The following is an 18,174-nucleotide window of genomic DNA, read 5'->3' as shown; positions in this document are numbered from 1 at the left end:
CCTGGCCTGATAGCTTTTTTATTCAGCCTCCTTACACCTGCCTCTAACTCTTTCTGTCTCTGGATACAATGTACATAATTAGGCATCTTAATTTCTGAAATCAGGTTGTACCACCAGGTGAGTGAAGGGACATTCAGTCTGTGTAATGACTTTGTTATTTTAAAATAACATTTAACTTCTATCAAAAGAGCATGACTCTAAAACACTTTATATCTCAGTGGTTTACAGAGTCTAATATTGGGCAAATCAGCTTTTCTGAAAGACCCCTTTAGAGTGTTAAGGAATGAAAACACCATATTGAGGACTAAGGAACGCCGGACCAGTTTTCAGTCACCTCATATGCGTGTGAAAACCATACAGTGACTAAGGAAGACCAAAGAAGAGTGGATGCATTTGAATTATGATGTTGGTAAGGAATATTGACTAAATCATTGCGAAGAGTCAGAACTGACTCAATGGCACTGTTTGGGTTTTTATGAAAAGGTCAAACTAATCTCTTGGAAGAAGTGCAACTGGAGAAAGCGCCACAGAAAGCAGGATGGTGAGACTTCACGTCACATGCGTACTTTGGACCTAAGATCAGGAAAGAACAGTCTCTGGGAAAGAATCTACTGCTTGACAAAGTAGAGGGGCAGCGAAAAAAGACTAAACAAGCTGAATTGACACACTGGATGCAACCATAGGCTCAAACATGACAATTGTGAGGATAACACAGGCCAAACAACTTGATGGCACCTAACAGCAAACAACAACACAGTCCTCTCTATGAGACTCCCATACCACTGCCCTGCCGTCAAGTTCACTCCAACTCACCATGATCCTACAGAGCTTCTGAGGCTGGAAATCTTTATCAGAACAGTTACCCTCATCTCTGCCCCTTGGGAGATGCTGGTGCATATGAATCGTGGGCCTTGAGGTTAGAAGCCCGATGCTTACCGGGAAATGCCATCAAGACTCTCTGTTAAAGTACCACAAGAGGCATTTATCATTGGACTGTCGAAAGATTCTAAAGCACAGTAAGGAGTTGGGCATGCATGTGTAACTGCGAGTTGTTTTGTGGTCGACTTGAACAAAAAGCTGAAAGCAGTTGCCTTTCTGACGCACGATCCCCCTATGTGTCAGAGAACAAGACTCCGGACGGCTTTGGATGGTGAAAGGTCTTGGAAGCAGATCACAAGGCCCTTGTTCTCAGGAATCTCGGTGGACCCAAACCTGCAACTTTCAATTAGCAGTCAAGTAGCGCGTGTTAATCTCCATCCCTCCTGGCTAATCACTGTAGTTGCGTCACTGATTTTGCTTTTGTGCACATAGAGAGATTTTTAAAGGCAAAATAGCCAGTTTCTTCAAGTACATCGGGCAACGAGTGAACATCTATGTTGGTATTTTCGTCACTCACTATACATGTTTAGGACAAATGTTAATGCAAACAAGAAGTGGGTTGTCAGGCAGAGATGTCAGGCTGGAGAGGGAGATACCTACCAAGGATGACCATTCAGAAGAGTGAATATCCAAATAATTTTTTCAAGGAGCGCCGGACTTGACTTTGCAGTAGCAGACTGACAATCAGGATAGATTAACTGTGAGCTCCTTGAGCTGAGCCAGAGCTGGCAAGACATGTTGGAGTTTGTCCCGGAGAGATTATTACCTTCCATTCGGTGGGGATGCATAAAGCCAAAACGAAAATCCTAAGACAACGAGAAACCCCTGCTTCTACAAAACAACTCGCTTTAATACAGCCCAGAAAATCAAGTCATCCTTCTTCTTCATCGTTTCTATATGATAGTGCATGTGTGTCTACTCTTACTGTTCATAAGATATTGAGACATATCACTGCAATGGCAGAATAAACAATTGTCTGTTTACCTTGCTTACCTTGATTCATACCGCAAATATTTATATTCTTGGAATGGTACTGCACATTTGGTGTGATGAAAACTGCTTCTCCAGAAAGAATGGTTCTGCAGCCTGCTATCCTTAACCGATTTCACAGCGTCCAGATAAGTCTAACTTTGCAATCGCGCCATCTAGTGTTCAAACGTCCACAGTACTGTGTGTTCCTCACCAAGTGTTTCCTCCTGATTGTAACCAAGTAAAACGGCAAGTAGTGAGCTGGTTACCTTAAACACATGTGTGCTAGGGTTGTCAGTGTAATGAAGTAACGGACAGGCCATTTAAAAAATCATTTTATTGGGGCTCGTACAACTCATCATAATCCATACATACGTCGTCTCAAGCACATTTGTACATATGTTGCCATCATTTTCAGAGCATTTTCTTTCTATTTGAGCCTTGGTATCCCTCTCTCATGAATCTTTGATAATTTACAAATTGTTATTTTTTCATGTCTTACACTGTCCAATCACTCCCCCAAACCCCTTATCTGTTGTCCATCCCCCTGGAAGAGGGTTATAGGTAGGTCATTGTGATTGGTTCCCCTTTTCTCCCCCCATCTTCCCTTTACCCTCCTGGTATGGCTACTCTCAATATTGGTCCCTGAGGAGTTTATCTGTCCTGGATTCCCTGTGTTTCCAGCTCTTATCTGTACCCATGTACATGCTCTGGTCTAGCCAGATTTGTAAAGTAGAATTAGGGTCATGATAGTAGGTGGGGGGGGGCATTAAAGAACCAGAGGAAATCTGTATGTTTCATCGGTGTTATACTGCACCCTGACTGGCCCATCTTCTCCCCATGACCCTTCTGTAAGGGGATGTCCAATTGCTTACAGATTGGCTGTGCCTCCACTCCGTACTCTTCCCCTCATTCACATTATGATTTTTTGCTCTGGTCTTTGATGTATGATACCTGATCCCACTGACACCTCATGATCACACAGGCTGGTGTACTTCGTCCATGTTGTTTTTCAGCTAGATGTCTGCAGTGCCCGGCTATCAAAAGATATAGTGTCTGGGGTCTTCAAGGCTTGAAGACAGGTCATTTTTTAAACACTAAAACATTGCTTTTAAAATGCAGATTTCTTGCTTGGTCATTATTAATCTCTCTCACTTCTTGTATTTTATAAATTATTTGTATATATATGTATCTTATACCCAAACCCAAACTCGCTGCCATCGAGTCATTGCCAAGCCAGAGCGACCCCGTAGGACAGGATAGAACTGCCCCTTGGACTTCCCAGGCTGTACCTATTTCAAGAGTAGAAAGCCTCAGCTTTCTCCTGAGGAGTGGCTTGGTGCTTTCAAACCGCTGGCCTTGCAGATCACAGCGCGGCATGTACACACTGTGAGGCCAGCGCTCCTTCCTAGTAGTCGTCACACTGATGGTGCGTGACTTATTCAATCTATAAAGGTAACTGAAAAAGAACTCCTGCATATAATTAAACTCTCTTCTGAACAAACACATCAAAAGGCAAAACAAGCGTTTCTTAGTTTAACCTCCCTCCAGGTCGATATACTTCTAAGGGCAATGTTTCTATCTCTCTACCGCTTCCCTGAAGAATTCTCTGCCCTTCAATTTACACCATGTCAGAATGACATGCATGACATCCGTGAAGGCATCAAACCATGTTTCTTTTCAGTGTTCTCTGAGTTTAGGGGATACAGAGCTGCTTGCAGGGGCAAGGTCTGGACTGTCAGATGGATGGCTTAAGGTTTCCCCATAAACACCCATAAGATAGCTTTTGAGCAGGTGTACTGTGACAAAGAGAAAAATCCTTGATGAAAATTCTGTAGGATATTTCTCAGCAATACAATGTTCACTTTTCTTTCTAATGCTGTGGTTAGGCTCCCTCGTGTCAGTTCAGACGCATAGAGACCCCATGTAGAACAGGAGGAAAAACTGTTGTGTTTGGACCCATCACGCAACACTGTGTCCATTCACTTCATTGAGGGTCTTCCGCTGTTTCACTGCCTTTCCACGTTACCCAAGACCTCTCCTGACAACATGTCCAAAGTCCAGGAGACAAAGTCTTGCCAGTCTCACAACTAAGGAGCCCTGTAGCTGTACTTCTCAGCTCGATGTGTTTGTCCTCCTGGCAGTGCAATGCACTTTCGCTATTCTCCACCCAAACCAGAATTCAGATTCCTCGATTCCTCTTCAGTCTTCTTAAGTCATGGGTCTGAGGTGATTGACAATACATGGCTTAAGTCAGACACATCTTAGTGCTTAAGTGACATCCTTGCTCATCAACACTTTAAGAGGTCTTCTGCACAGATTTCCATAATGCAATATGTTGCTGCCCTAAAATTGTCCTATGCGCTTCAATAAAAGGTAGAGGATCTTCATTATCCCACAGATTTGCTAATGCAATATGTTGTTGCCCCATAATTGTCCTGTATGTTTCAATAAAAGACAGGGGGCCTTCATGGTCCCCTAAATAATCATCATAGCCGTCCTAGCCGATCGCTCTGTCTTGGATTTAACTACTTCAGGAGGTCCTTTCAGCAGCCACTGATTTAAATACACCTTTTATTTTTAAGGTACTCTAACGAAATAAGAGCAGATATATTATTGAGAGAACTGATTTATAGCCATCCACTAATCCAAGAGACATATTTAAACACATTTTATTTAGAATAAATGCATGTAGGTACGAACAACAACCCCATTAGCAATACTTTTTATTAAGAACTATAATTATTATGTCTTATTTTTATATTCTTCTTTGTATCTTCCTAAAATTATAATAATCTATTGATGCACTCTGAAGGTATCCAACTCAGTGTAGGCATAAAGATAGATTAAATTAAAGTGAAATCAAAAGATAAAAATAGATTATGGGATGAGAGCACCTCAGCCTGGCACAGAGTGTTGTTTTGTTACTATTAACGACTATTATTATTAGGTGCCGTTGAGTCAGTGCTGACTCAAAGCAACTGTACGTGCGGCTGAGCACTGCCTGGTCCAGTGGCATCTCACAAGTATGGGCATGCTTGAGCCGATTGTTGCAGCCACTATGTCAACCCCCTCATCAAGGGTCAACTCTTTTTTGCTGTCCCTCTACCAAGCATGAAGTCCTTTTCCAGGAACTAGTCTTATCTGAGATCAGAGCCTTTACTTACTACAAGCAAAAGAAATAGAAAAATCTCCAGTATCAAACATGGACTAATTTGTTGGGTATAAATGGAATAGTTTACCAAACACAACTGAAAAGAAGGGTCTTCTTTTTTTTTTAAACACTATATTTTAGGTCTATCTTTATCTCAGTTTCCAAGATGATCTATAGATATGAATTATATTTAGTTGTTCTCTAAATACTCCTTCTATCTTCTTTATCAGTTTAGAACTTTAAGAGGAAAAAGTATATTTTCCTACTAAAAACATTAAAAATAATTCAAACAGGTCTTTTAAAATTACACCTACCATTTTGCCACTGGCAATATGCTTATCCAAAGTGACTCCCATCAACAAAGTGGAAAACATCAGCCCATTCCCCTAATTCTATGATCCATGTGGATGCTGCCTAGTCGGCGGATCTCACTATATCCCATTCTGCTCTGGCCTTAGCCTGTTGTCAAAGTCCCTTCCATCTTAGGCACTATGCACATCTCTTGATTCAATCAGCAATGCCGTCTTCTCTCACTCTGCTTTCAGTTAATGCTTTGTGGTAGTTGCACAATTTCAAGCCCACTTGATAAATAAGAATGAAGGGGTGGAATCTAGCCCGTCAATCAGGTCACAGCCTGGTGATCCCTCCTTGTGGGGGTGGCCTTCTCCTGAGGATTCTGGGATTTCTTCCCTTCCTCTCTGGAGGTGGGACACACTCTCTCTCTGCTTCGCATTCCTGTTGACAAGTCACATGGAGTCACACTGATGGCAGCCAGAGACCTTGAGATGTTTTCACTGCCACTAGAACCACAGGACTCTCCATGCACCAGCCTGTGATCCTCCTGCACTCAGCATCACTGCATGTGCTGTGTGACTCTGAAGAGGAATTTATGGGCTAATATCAGACTTGTGGGCTAATAATAGAATTTATGGACTTGATCTGCACTTGGCTAGGATGTTTTATTGATGTATAATTACTTCTTGATATAAAGTTCTCTCTTACACGTATGTGAGTGTCTCCGGTTTTGTGTCTCTAGTCAATAAATAGAACCCATGCTTAAACACCTTGAGATGATGACCCAAACAGAATTTCTTTATAAAGCTAAGAGATTAGTACTCTTTTCTTATAACCCCCATTTTTATTACCACTTACGAAACTTCATAATTATGTATTTGTATTATCATAACCACAAGATTATAAATTATGAGCAAGCTAGATATAATGTTCCATTTTAACCCCTTGGGGTTCAAGGCACTTCTCAATAGTGTATATATGTACAGAAAATTTTCAGTGAAATCGACATGTAAATACAAAGTTGAGAACTGGGATACCCTTTGTCCCAGTTCATGTTGTTTTGTGAAGCAGAGACTATTGGCTGAGGTATGAAATTCCAGTGCCTCTATTCATAACTAAATCTGCTACACACAGACCTATTTAAAATGCTGAAAAGCAAGGATGTTAGTCTGAGGACTAAGATAAGTCTGATCCAAGCCATGGTATTTTCAATTAACCTACAATCATGTGAAAGTTGGATATTGAATAAGGCAAACTCAAGAAAAATGGATGCATTTGAACTATCATGTTGGCAAAGAATGTTAAAAGTAGCAGGAACTGCCAAGAGAACAAACAGATCTGTCTTGGAGGAAGTATGGCCAGAATACTCCTTCAAAACAAGGATGTCGCAACTTTGTCACACATATTTTGGACATGCTATCAGGAGAGCCCCGTTTCTGGAGGAGGCCACCATGTTTGGTAGGGTGAAGGGTCATCGGAAAAAAGGAAGGCCCTCAGCAAGACAGATGGACACAGTGGCTACAGCAATAGGGTCAGTCATACGAACACTGTGAGACTAGCACAGGGCCGAGTGGTATTTCGCTCTGTTGTACATACGATCAGAACTGACTTGAAGGTGACTAACCACTAGCAATACATTCTTCCCCAAGGACTTGCCATCTTCTGTAACCCAGGCTGGGATTGGGCATGACTTCTCCTATTTCCAGAATGCTCTGAAATTGTTCACTCTCAGTCTTCCTGGCTCCCCAAATCAATGGACCTTTCAGTTCCCTTCCAATCGCTCATTTCTCCTCCTTACTCTTTTACTCTTCCCTCTTCTATAGGTGTGGTGGGAGTGGTAGTTTGGGAGGTGGGGGTGGGGTGGGGTGGGGTGTGTAGAACATCTCCATCAGTACAATTATCCGTGTTGTGGGTTAGTAAGGACAGGGGGTTTCAGTTACCACAATATGAACATTTCATAAAATCGCCCTGTTACTGTGGTATCCAACAGAGGACTGGGATAAACTAGGAAGTTACAGAAAGGACATGTTAAGTGTTTTTGTGCAGCATTTCCCTTCTCTTTCTAGAAATTCTAAACATGTCTAAAGTTCTTCAAATATTAGTTAAGTCATCATGCTGAGTATCAACCATCTTTAAAATGAGTTCTAGTCAGAGTTATGGCATGTCATAGTAAGTGTCTGGAGGTCTATAACTACAATATCAATTTCTTCTCAAGAATAACAGTTCATAATATTGAGTTATCCAGTTAGGATTTGGAATTAGCATTGACATTGAATACACACATATACATTCACCCACTACAAAGATCTAGCATTTTGAATAAATTACTGTTTTATTTAATGTCTGATATAATCTCAATTTCCCTGAAATTTAAAACTTTTAACATTAAATATATGCAAAAGAAAATGCTTAGACTTTCAAGTATTTTAAAACCATACTAAGGATTGAGTACCCATCCACATCTCTCTCTTCCCTACCTGTAGTAGCATTCTTTAGTGAATACTCCCTGAAATACAGATTGAGTGATTCATTCATTCATTCAGTTGCCAACTTTATAAAATTCCTGTACTTGGATGTAGAGTTGATGGGGGGAAATAGAAAATTGTTATAAATTTACTTTTAAAAGTATCTTCATGCTTCTCTCTTTGCAGCAACACAGATGTGCACACAGTGGCATCTCTCCTCAAACTGTATCTCCGGGAGCTTCCAGAACCAGTCATTCCTTATGCAAAATACGAGGACTTTTTATCATGTGCCAAACTGCTCAGCAAGGATGAAGAAGCAGTAAGTATCTGTACTCATTGCCAAATGAATATTTAGTTGAATATTTGGGGAGATTGCCAGAATTCAGTCTTAAAGTTGTAAATTACCCCTTTCCCCTATTCTTAGATTGTTTCCTACTATTCTGTGTATTGACATCACACCCAGCTATGTGTACAACATACATCCCACTTTCAATCCTCTTCTCAGGATTAAAAAGAATGTAGGTAAAATAAATGAGATTAATATGCATTACTATTTTGCCATCCTACATGGCTAAGTATGGTACTATACCAAGCCTAACCTTCTATGGCAAAAATGACTACCTTGGCTCACATTCTCCATTTCACTTTGTGCCTCCCCCCAATCCTAGAGCATAAGGTTGGCAAACCATGACTCATGGACAGAAGTCTGTCTTCTGCCTGCTTGCTGTTCCTTTGTTTTCTGCTGACAGTGCTGGTTTCTGTTAGGGGCTGTCAGTGGGCATGGACTCACAGTAACACAAGGTACAGCAGAAGGAAACACTGGTGCGTCCAGTGCCGACAATTGTTACCTGTGAGCCCAGTCAGCAGCTTGATTGAGTTCTAATTTGCATACTGTACAACTCACGCATTTAAAGTATAAAATAAAATGATTTTATATTATTCTCCATGCAGCACTGTCAGCACCACAATTTCAAAACCTTTTCATCACGCCGGCGAGAAATACTCACTCCCAGGCTTTCCCTACTCCCCACTCCCAACACTTAGCTCCTGATACCTCACTGATGTGGCTTCTGTTTCTATAGATTTGTATATTCTCAACATTTCATGTAAATGGAACCATTCAATATGTGGTATTTTATGACTGTCTTCTTTCACTTAGCACAGTTCTTCAAGGTTTATCCATGTTACAGGCTGTATTATAATTTTTAATTTTATTTCCAAAGAATATTTCATCATTTACCCATTCATTAGACTATTAAAAATAATGTTGTTATGAACAGCTCTGCACAAGTTCATGCCTCACTAAAAATGGATAGTTTGCTTTTTACCTTCCTTCCTTCCTCCATCTTTCTTGCTCTCTGTGTTCGGTTGGGTTCTCTAGAGATATATAACCAGTGACACTTGTGTGAATTTGAATAGAGAGGTCTAGAGAGAGAAATGGTTCACTACTTCATAATAGAAGTACTCCAGTCTGGTTCAAGTCAGCCTTTCTGTGACTCGTTTAGCTATCATGAGGAAGCAGGATGACCTAGGGGCTCGGGGGTTCCACAGGTTGGTAGATCCAGGCATCCATGAATATAAGATCAGCAGGATGAACCTGCCTTTGGAAATCCTCTGACAGCTCCTGAGATCAGCAGGCAACACAACAGGAAATCAAGAAAACAGAGGCAAGATCCAGCTCCATCAGAAGGCAAAGGGCAGGCTCTCAATTATACAAAAGCCCAACCCCCATGGTGGTGCCATCAGGCTATATTCTGATTGGTAGTTTAGGCTCCTCCCCTACCCTTAGCCAGGAGTGTCTAGTTGACATAATCCCTGACCATCATACTATCTTTCTTATGATGTTTTAGAAGATGCATACCAAACCTGTGCTCATTCAACAATTCCTACAGGTGTATTTCAGTGACTTCGATCACGTGCTTCATTTGAAATTCCTATTCTTTCCTAATTATTCCATGGCCATTAACATGAAAGACCCCTATCCCTCCTCTTTCCCGTCTCTGCTAAACACTAATAATCACTGATTTACATATAGCAACAACAAAGACCACACTCACTGCCATTGGCCGGTCAATACGGACTCCTTGTGACCCTATAGAATAGGGTAGAACTGCCCCTTGTGGGATTCTGCGACGGTGACTCCTAACAGACACAGAGAGACTTGTCTTTCTCTGACAAATCAAGCTGGTGGTGTCACGCTGCCTCCCCTGAGGATTTCAGCCCAATGCATGACATATGCTATATCTGCTTACTTCCTGTCAGTGAACTCAAACAATGTTCCTTTGTGATCATGCACCCATTTTTGTGAGCATAGGTTTTCGTTTCTCCTGAGTGTTTCTAAGCAGTGTCGTTGCTGGGTGACATAGTAACTGTATCTTTTGAGGAACTGACTGACTTCCCTAAGTCAGCTGCACCATTGTATAGTAATGTGTGAAGGTCAGTTTGTCCGCATCATCACCAACATTTGTTACTATGTCTTCTTATCAAAGCCATTTCAATGTATATGAAGTGTATTTTTATGGTTCGATTTGCATTTCCTTGATAATGAATGATATTGAATATCTTTTCAAGTTTTATCTGGTATTTTTATGTCTTCTTTGGAAAAAGTATCTGTTTATGTAATTTGAATTATTTATCTTGCTATTATGCTGCAAAATATATTTATATATTCTAGATTCTAATCCCTTATCAGATTTATGAATTATAAAATTGTTTGCTTATTCTGTGATTTATCCTTTTATTATCTTGAGATTATGCCCCTTGAATCAAGGAAGTTTTAGATTTTAATGAAACCCAATGATTGTTCATTTTTTTGCCTCATACTTAAAATGATATTGCTTAACCCATGGCCACATAGATTTACTCATATTTTCTTAGAGTTTTTAGCTTCAGCTCTTATTAATATCAATAATACATTTTGAGTTAATTATTGTAAATATTACTTGGAAATGGTCCGGCTTCATTTATTTGTATGTGGATGAAAGCTTGTCCCTGCATAATTTGTTGGAGACACTACCCCTAACCCCATACCTATTCAATTGTTTTGGCACCATTGTCAAAATAAAGCAAAACAAAAAAAACCTCCAACAGAAAAACTGAGACAGAGATTATGTATCTTTTAATGCTTAAATCCCAAATGGGTACAAAATGATGTGTATATGAATACAAATGACTCCTGCTAACTGTACAGTCAGCAATTTGGAACGACCAGGTGCTCTGCCAAACAAAGCGCTTTCTACCCCCATGAAGAGCTCCAGTGTCTGACACTCATGATCGCTATGAGCAGGCAGCAACTCGGTGGCAGTGAGTTTAGTTTGGGTTTTTGTAACACTTGAAATGATGGTGCTCTGGTGGTGTAATGATTATGCATTGGGCTGCTAACTTTCAAGGTCAGCAGTTTGAAACCACCAGTGGCTCCTCTTGAGAAAGACAGGGCTTTCTATTCCCATCACGAGTTACAGGCTCAGAGACTCACAGAGCAGCTTACCCTTCCCTGTAGGGTGGCTAGGAGCTCCCATCAAACTCAATGGCATTTAGAAAGAATGTTTATAACATATACTACATGCCATTTTATATGGGAAAGCACAGATCAGACTAGATGATTCGTTAAGTTTACTGGGACTATGTATGGCTTTAGAGGAATTTCTGAAAGAAAATAATCAAAGAAATCAATCCTTTGTGAAATGTCAGGATAAAAAGACATCCCAACCTTTCATCAACTCACATCAGTGCGTCCCAGGCATCACCAACCTTGAGACTTACTTGTCGGTAGTTGACTATTTGTCTCTGTTTTAATTAATTGCCCTTGAATTGATTCTGAATCAGTTGGATCCTTCTAAAGATGGTGGAAGGAATCCTGGTAGCATATTGATCAGGCTGCTAACCACAAGGTCAGCAGTTTGAAGCCACCAGCAGTTCCATGGGAGATAGATGAGGCTCTCCAATCCCATAAGTAATAAGTGTCGAAAATCCAGAGGGGCAACCCTCCATGATTCTTATGTCTGAGTTGTTATGAGTTGGAGTCAACCTGATGGCAGTGAGTTTGAGCTTTGAAAGATGGTGGGATATGGTGAGCTGTTGGCCAGGAGGTCAACAGTTCAAACCCTAGGCAGTCAATCCGCAGAAGAAAGATGAGGCTTTCTGTTCTGATAAATATTTACAGCCACAAACACACAAAGAGGCAGTCCTACTCTGTTCTGTAGCATTGCTATGAGTCAGCATTGTTGATGGAAATAAGTTTGAGAATTTTTTTAGATGTCAAGGCCTTGTACTCTGTGATGGGATTCAAATTCATTTAACAAATAGTTCACTGCCTTAGTGACCATTTTAAGTACATTTTTTTAATTAAGAAAAGATAAACAGAGTTAGAGTATCATTTCATACAATTAGTACTTAAATAATAACAGTAAAGTAGGTACAGAAAACTAGAATATGTTATAAGAGTTTAAAATATTAATGGAAAGCAATTAAGCAATACCTGACAAAAACAATAAACTTAAGATATTTCCACATTGCTTCTGGATCGACACCCTCACTTGCAATATTTTTCATTTTTATCCAAGTATCACCGGCTTTGCGATTTCTCCTTCACCATCTTTTCGCTGTAAGAGTAGGATCCCATTCCTTTAGAGGCAGGCCACAGAGACAAAAATACTCTTTGTGTTTGCTATAGTAGAAACAGAGGACTTCTCTGATATTTGATCATCTTTGAAAAACCCCTTTTCATGCTGCTGAACTTACAGCAACTGTTCTGAAATTTTTTTTAGCTCTTTGAACACTTTCAGGAATTGCATAATGCACTCACATCTCATGGGAATTTGGGGTGCCATACAAAGCAGAAACTGATGACAGCATGCCCCCCTCTGGTTGTTGGGCACTTTGTTCTCTTTACATCATCTGTTTGATTACTGATGTAACAAACACAAACAAGGACATAAAAATGAATTTCCTCCAAAGTATAATGAGCTTTAGGAAATGATTCAATAAGTAAATATTACAGGCATGCGGGCACTTAGAATATCCTGTTGTGCAGATGAACATTAAAAATGAATAAGGAGTGTAAATTTGTGATTTCCACATTGGGTGAATGTCTTACCACCATTGTAGAGAGAACCCTGATTATAAATGGTTGGCTGAACTCAACCAGATATTGGGTATCAATTCTACCCAACTGGTGGAACTCCACCACTACCCTTCCGACGTCACAGCTGAAATTTTTCAAATAACCCTACTATAGATGAACCTGTTTTCCCTTCTCAATCGTGAACAAACGTTAAAACCATTCAAATGTTTGTATTTAAATAGATTTCTCTCTCAATGGGACTGATGGGAATATTTGAAATGATGGTACATCTTTGAGAATATTTGTAAAATGCTCTCTGGGATCGTGGCTACTTCTCAGGACAAGGTCCTTCGCTGATATGTGTGAAATCAATAACAGGAACTTTATATCCGTTTCCCATTTGCTTTCATTCCAAGGCCAACATTTAGGGCGAGAGCATTTATTCTCTTTTCCTTCTTTGTGCTCAGGGTGTTATGGAATTGGCAAAGCAGGTGAAGAGTTTGCCAGTGGTCAATTACAACCTCCTCAAGTATATCTGCAGGTAAGAGCTGTGGTAAAGAAAGCACTCAACCAAACTGCTCATTGAACTGCTCTGCTTGCAACAACCTGTCTGCCTCTATAGCTAAGGCTTCATCGGAATACACCACTGCCTGACACGACTTGACTTGGCAGTCACTAGTTACTAATTAACTTGGTAGTTACTGTGTAGTAATTTACTGGTTAGGCTGGCATGATTGGAACATAATACGCTGTTGAATAACATTAATCAACTGTTCCAAACACCTATTCTGGCCTCCGTCAAATGAAGAGTTATGACACAGTAATCTCAGAAGGAGGTTTCTATGATTACTGAAATTGCCCAAGTTTATCATTTGGTAGTGATTCCAACAGAGAGCATGGGTGACCATGTCTCACCCCCTCTGTCATTCCTGTTGCCACGAGGCAGAGGCTAGGCATGCTTCTACCCTCCATCCTTCTTTATTCTTTGTTACCCCCTGCTGTTTCTCCCACAACATTCTACTCTATTGCTGAATTGGATAATTAGTTTGAATGGCCACAGAGAACTCACCTGACAAACCCCACAATTCTGGAGTTTATTAATGAAGTTAACAAGTTACCACAAGTCAGGATTCATAAAGAATAAGGATACAGTCACAAGCCCACATCTGTTCAGCTAGCAGCCAAGTCTCTCTCTCTCTGGTCATCAGCCTTTCAGCCACATGGCCTCTTAGTCCCTTGGCTTCAGTCTCAATGGACCAGCAAGCTGACCCATCTCATACTTTCAATGTTCCTCGCTGACTCATGATCTCTGTCGCAGTCTAGGGTTGTCACCTGGCTGGCCTCTTGCCTCTGTTCTGTGGTCACCAACCCATAGTCTCTGGCCTCAGCCTCCACCACTTTAGACAGAGAGCTTGAAGCTGCCCCACTGGTGGCCCCTCTTCTGATGGTCCTGAGATTTATCTAATTTCCTGCTTGGTCGGATGACTTTTGTAGTCAGGGAGCAACACCTAAACTGGACCAGTCTCCTTTATTAGTGTTACACCTGCCCATTTGCATTGCCTCACCCAGTCGTTTTGTGGGAGTTACAGGCATGGATTGTTGTTGCGGTCAGGTGCTATTAAGTAGGTCCCAGCCCATAGCAACCCCATTCACAACAGAAAGACACTGCCCCACTGCTGCCATCCTCACAACTGTTCCTATGCTTGAGCCCATTGTTGCAGCCACGGTGTCGATCCCTCGCCCTAAGTGCCTTCCCCTCCTCCATTGCCCCTCTACCAAATCTGATGGCCTTCTCCAGACACTGCTTAGAAGATTTGGGAAGATGAGCCAGTTTTAGAAGTGTCATTCCACTCCACTTATGAACTTACTAATGTTTCCATGTATCGTACACTGCTAGAGAGTAGCATCATCTAGAAGTCTGTGCCTGCACATGAGAAGACTTTCATAGGAACCCAACTTTGACTATTGACAACTAATGTGTAATTATGTAATTGTCTTAGTCTCACTGAGTTGAAGAGTCCTAATGGGTGAAATGGTGAAAAATAAATATATCTGTTTTTAAGTTAGATTTTAATTTCAAATTATAAATATGTAAAAGTATTTAATAAATTATATTTTCCTTCCATGTCTCATCTTAAGATGCATTAAAATGACATTTGTAACTCAATGATGCTAAAAGGATAATTGTTGTGAAATTTGTTGCAGTTGCTGTGATAAACTTAAGGCCTACAATGGGTCAAGTCTGTGCTCTTGTTCAAGAAATCCAATATAGAAAATTGAAACTTCACATATTTAAGTGAATCATTTGATGATTGGTGTCATAGTTAACAGCAGGGTATCTTTGAGACAGCTTCCTAGTCAATCTTAGCATAAAATTATCATTCATACATCCTTTTTCTGCAATCGTGAGATATAAAGGAGGTTTGAAAAATTCATGGAAAACCCCATTATCATTAAATCCCATTTTTCCTTGAATTTTTTAGAGTTCTCTCATAGGTTCAGCAGACTTTAACTAGGAAATTTAAACCTAATCTCTGCCAAATGTAGTCAAGAAGAAATTCCCAAACCGTGTAACCAAATGTGTTCGAATGACAGCTCTGCTTAGGAAGAATATAGGATCTTAGGTGGTAAAAAGTAAAAACAACTTAGGAAAATCTAACCTCTCAAAATTTAAGCAGAATTTTAATTTAAGGTCTCTTGAGAATGATATGGTCACTTGGTCTTTTTATTCTTTGACTTGAAGCCATATGTGGCACGAGACACCTTTTCCCAGTCATAATGCAGTAGTTAGAGCAAAAACTCTGGAACCAGATTACCAGGGTTCAAATCTTGGTTCTGCCACTTATTCTGTAAAATGAACATAATAATAGTATTTTCATCATAAGGGTGTTTTATTTCTTAATAATTTAGCATGTGACTAGATCATAATTATGCTCCATATATATGCTATCGATTTTTCAATTTTTTTTTCATAATTTTCTATATTTTATACCAGTTCAATTACAAAGCCATTAAATCAAAGAAACTCATGTATAAATAAACTGGGTTTGGGGACTGAAAAAGTCTGAAAGATGAAAACAGGACCTATTATTGCAGGCCAAGCCTTGCCTCTCAGTCGTTAGCACCCAATAATGGTGATTTTCTATGTCCGTAGATCAGAGGTTTTCATCTAAAACTATGCTCTAGCTCTTCTTTTAATAGACTGTAAATGTGTAGCTCCACAATTACACTACAAAGTCTTTGATTCTTTCTCTCTGAAATAAGGGATTGTCCCAGATGAACTTTATGGTTCTTAAATTAGACATGCATGTTAGTCTGGGTTGACTAAAGAAACAAATGCATGCAATGATGCTGAATGCAGGAAGATCACAGGCCAGTGGGTAGAAAGTCTTGGGGATCCAGGGCAGTGAAAATATTTCAACACTGGTGTGGCTTCTCAGCTCCACGTGGCTTCTTCAGCTCCAGAGCTCTAGCGTAGCTCACTGTGTCTTGTCAGCAGGAAGACAAAGCAGTCAGGGTGTGAATGGGTTTGGTCTCCAGTGATCTATTTATTTCCTCCATGCCTCCAAAATTAGGTCATCAAGCTGCTACATGATTGACAGGCTAGACTCCACCCCCCTTCACAACTTGACAGGAGATTATGGAACTGCCACAACATGTGCATAAGCATCATGTGTCACTGAGGCACCAGAAGTGAATCTTTTCTCTGGCTTTCAAGTGCACATCAGCATTATTCCTGTGACTCCCAAGCCAACCAGGCCAGAGGAGATACTTGGTATCGATCCCTCAAGTTTGGTCCTTGATAATTTTCAAATTTTTCTTTCTACATTTGTTTAAGAGATATCAATAATTCTCAAATGCAGATCTGGTTCATAAATTTCCCAATGACCCATTTTCTTTCCATGATAAATTCGCTCATTGTGTCCCATTCATTTTCTTCCATCCAACAGGTTCTTGGATGAAGTACAATCCTATTCAGGAACTAACAAAATGAGTGTGCAGAACTTGGCAACTGTGTTTGGCCCAAATATCCTAAGACCCAGAGTAGAAGATCCTTTGACTATCATGGAGGGTAAGTCAATGATCACTTCACAGCCTCGGCACAGGAGAAACAACTGCTGCGGCTCTGAGCGAACAAAGAGGGATGGATCTGCCGTACCTCTTCTTGTTGACTCAACTTGTTCCATGCACCATCTTCGCTTTGGGGAAGCAGACTTTGTTAAAATTTACTAAATGCAATAATTTATAAAATGAATCCTCAGTGGTCTTATGAGGCTGGATGGGCTTTGGGTCTCTACTCTGGTATATATATACCATAGTGAATGAAGGGGGAAGTGCAGAGTAGAGACCCAAAGCCCATTTGTTGGCCACTGGAGATCCCCTCATAGAGGGGTTTAGGAGAGGAGATAGGTCAGTCAGGGTGCGAGGTAGTACCGATGAAGAGCACAGCTTTCTCCCAGATCCTGGATGCTTCCTCCCACCAACTACCATGATCTGAATTCTACCTTGCAAGACTGGATAGGGCAGAGGTTGTACACTGGTGCATATGGGAGCTGGAGGCACAGGGAATCCAGGGCGGATGATACCTTCAACACCAGGGGTGTGAGGGGCGATACTGGGAGAGTAGAGGGTGAGTGGATTGGAAAGGGGGAACTGATTACAAGGATCCACATGTGATCTCCTCCCTGGGAGATGGACGGCAGAGAAGTGGGAGAAGGGAGACTCTGGATAGGGCAAGATATGACAAAATAACAATCTATAAATTATCAAGGGCTCATGAGGGAGGGGAGAGCAGGGAGGGAGGGGGAAAAAAAAGAGGACCAGATACAAAGGGCTTAAGTGGAGAGCAAATGCTTTGAAAATGATTAGGGCAAAGAATGTACGGATGTGCTTTATATAATTGATGTATGTATATGTATGGATTGTGATAAGAGTTGTATGAGCCCCTAATAAAATGTGAAAAAAAAGAAGAACTGGGAACACCTAAGCTACCATATCTTGTGCAATTATCAAATTTATTAATACAATTATAATAAATTCAAAAATTACTACTTTCTAAATCTCAAAAATTGATATATAATATTAACTTTTAATGTTATTTGACTTATTTGGAGACATATAGGAATACGAACCTTTATGAAGTGAATGAATAAAACAATGTCGACTGGTTACATGTGGGTTGAAATCCGAAACAATTGTTTCCCCGCAGTTGAAAACCTCCTTCCCCACAGGAACTGCTAGTGCCCTTCATTCCCAGCAGGCTTAATTGCTTGCTACTTTTCTTAATAGCGGCCATTAGAAACACTGTTATTTTCTGCAAAGGGGTCCAATTAAATACTTAATAATTTAAT

At 40.4% G+C, this 18,174-nt stretch overlaps 1 protein-coding gene across 5 annotated transcripts in view; it reads left to right on the top strand.

The window, feature by feature from the left end:
- The window catches only part of ARHGAP24 (Rho GTPase activating protein 24), a 597,253-nt gene that overhangs the window by 554,174 nt on the left and 24,905 nt on the right, over positions 1-18,174 (top strand). For all 5 annotated transcript variants that reach the window (XM_075544076.1, XM_075544073.1, XM_075544078.1 and 2 more), the window contains 3 exons: positions 7,948-8,080; positions 13,291-13,364; positions 16,774-16,895. In XM_075544076.1, coding sequence (XP_075400191.1) covers positions 7,948-8,080; positions 13,291-13,364; positions 16,774-16,895 — 329 coding nt within the window. The remainder of the gene's footprint in view (positions 1-7,947; positions 8,081-13,290; positions 13,365-16,773; positions 16,896-18,174) is intronic.

The sequence above is a fragment of the Tenrec ecaudatus genome, chromosome 3 (genome assembly GCF_050624435.1).
Source record: "Tenrec ecaudatus isolate mTenEca1 chromosome 3, mTenEca1.hap1, whole genome shotgun sequence".
Lineage (NCBI taxonomy): Eukaryota > Metazoa > Chordata > Mammalia > Afrosoricida > Tenrecidae > Tenrec > Tenrec ecaudatus.
The sequence above is the reverse complement of the archived record's forward strand: the minus strand, read 5'-3'. Positions and strand labels throughout refer to the sequence as shown.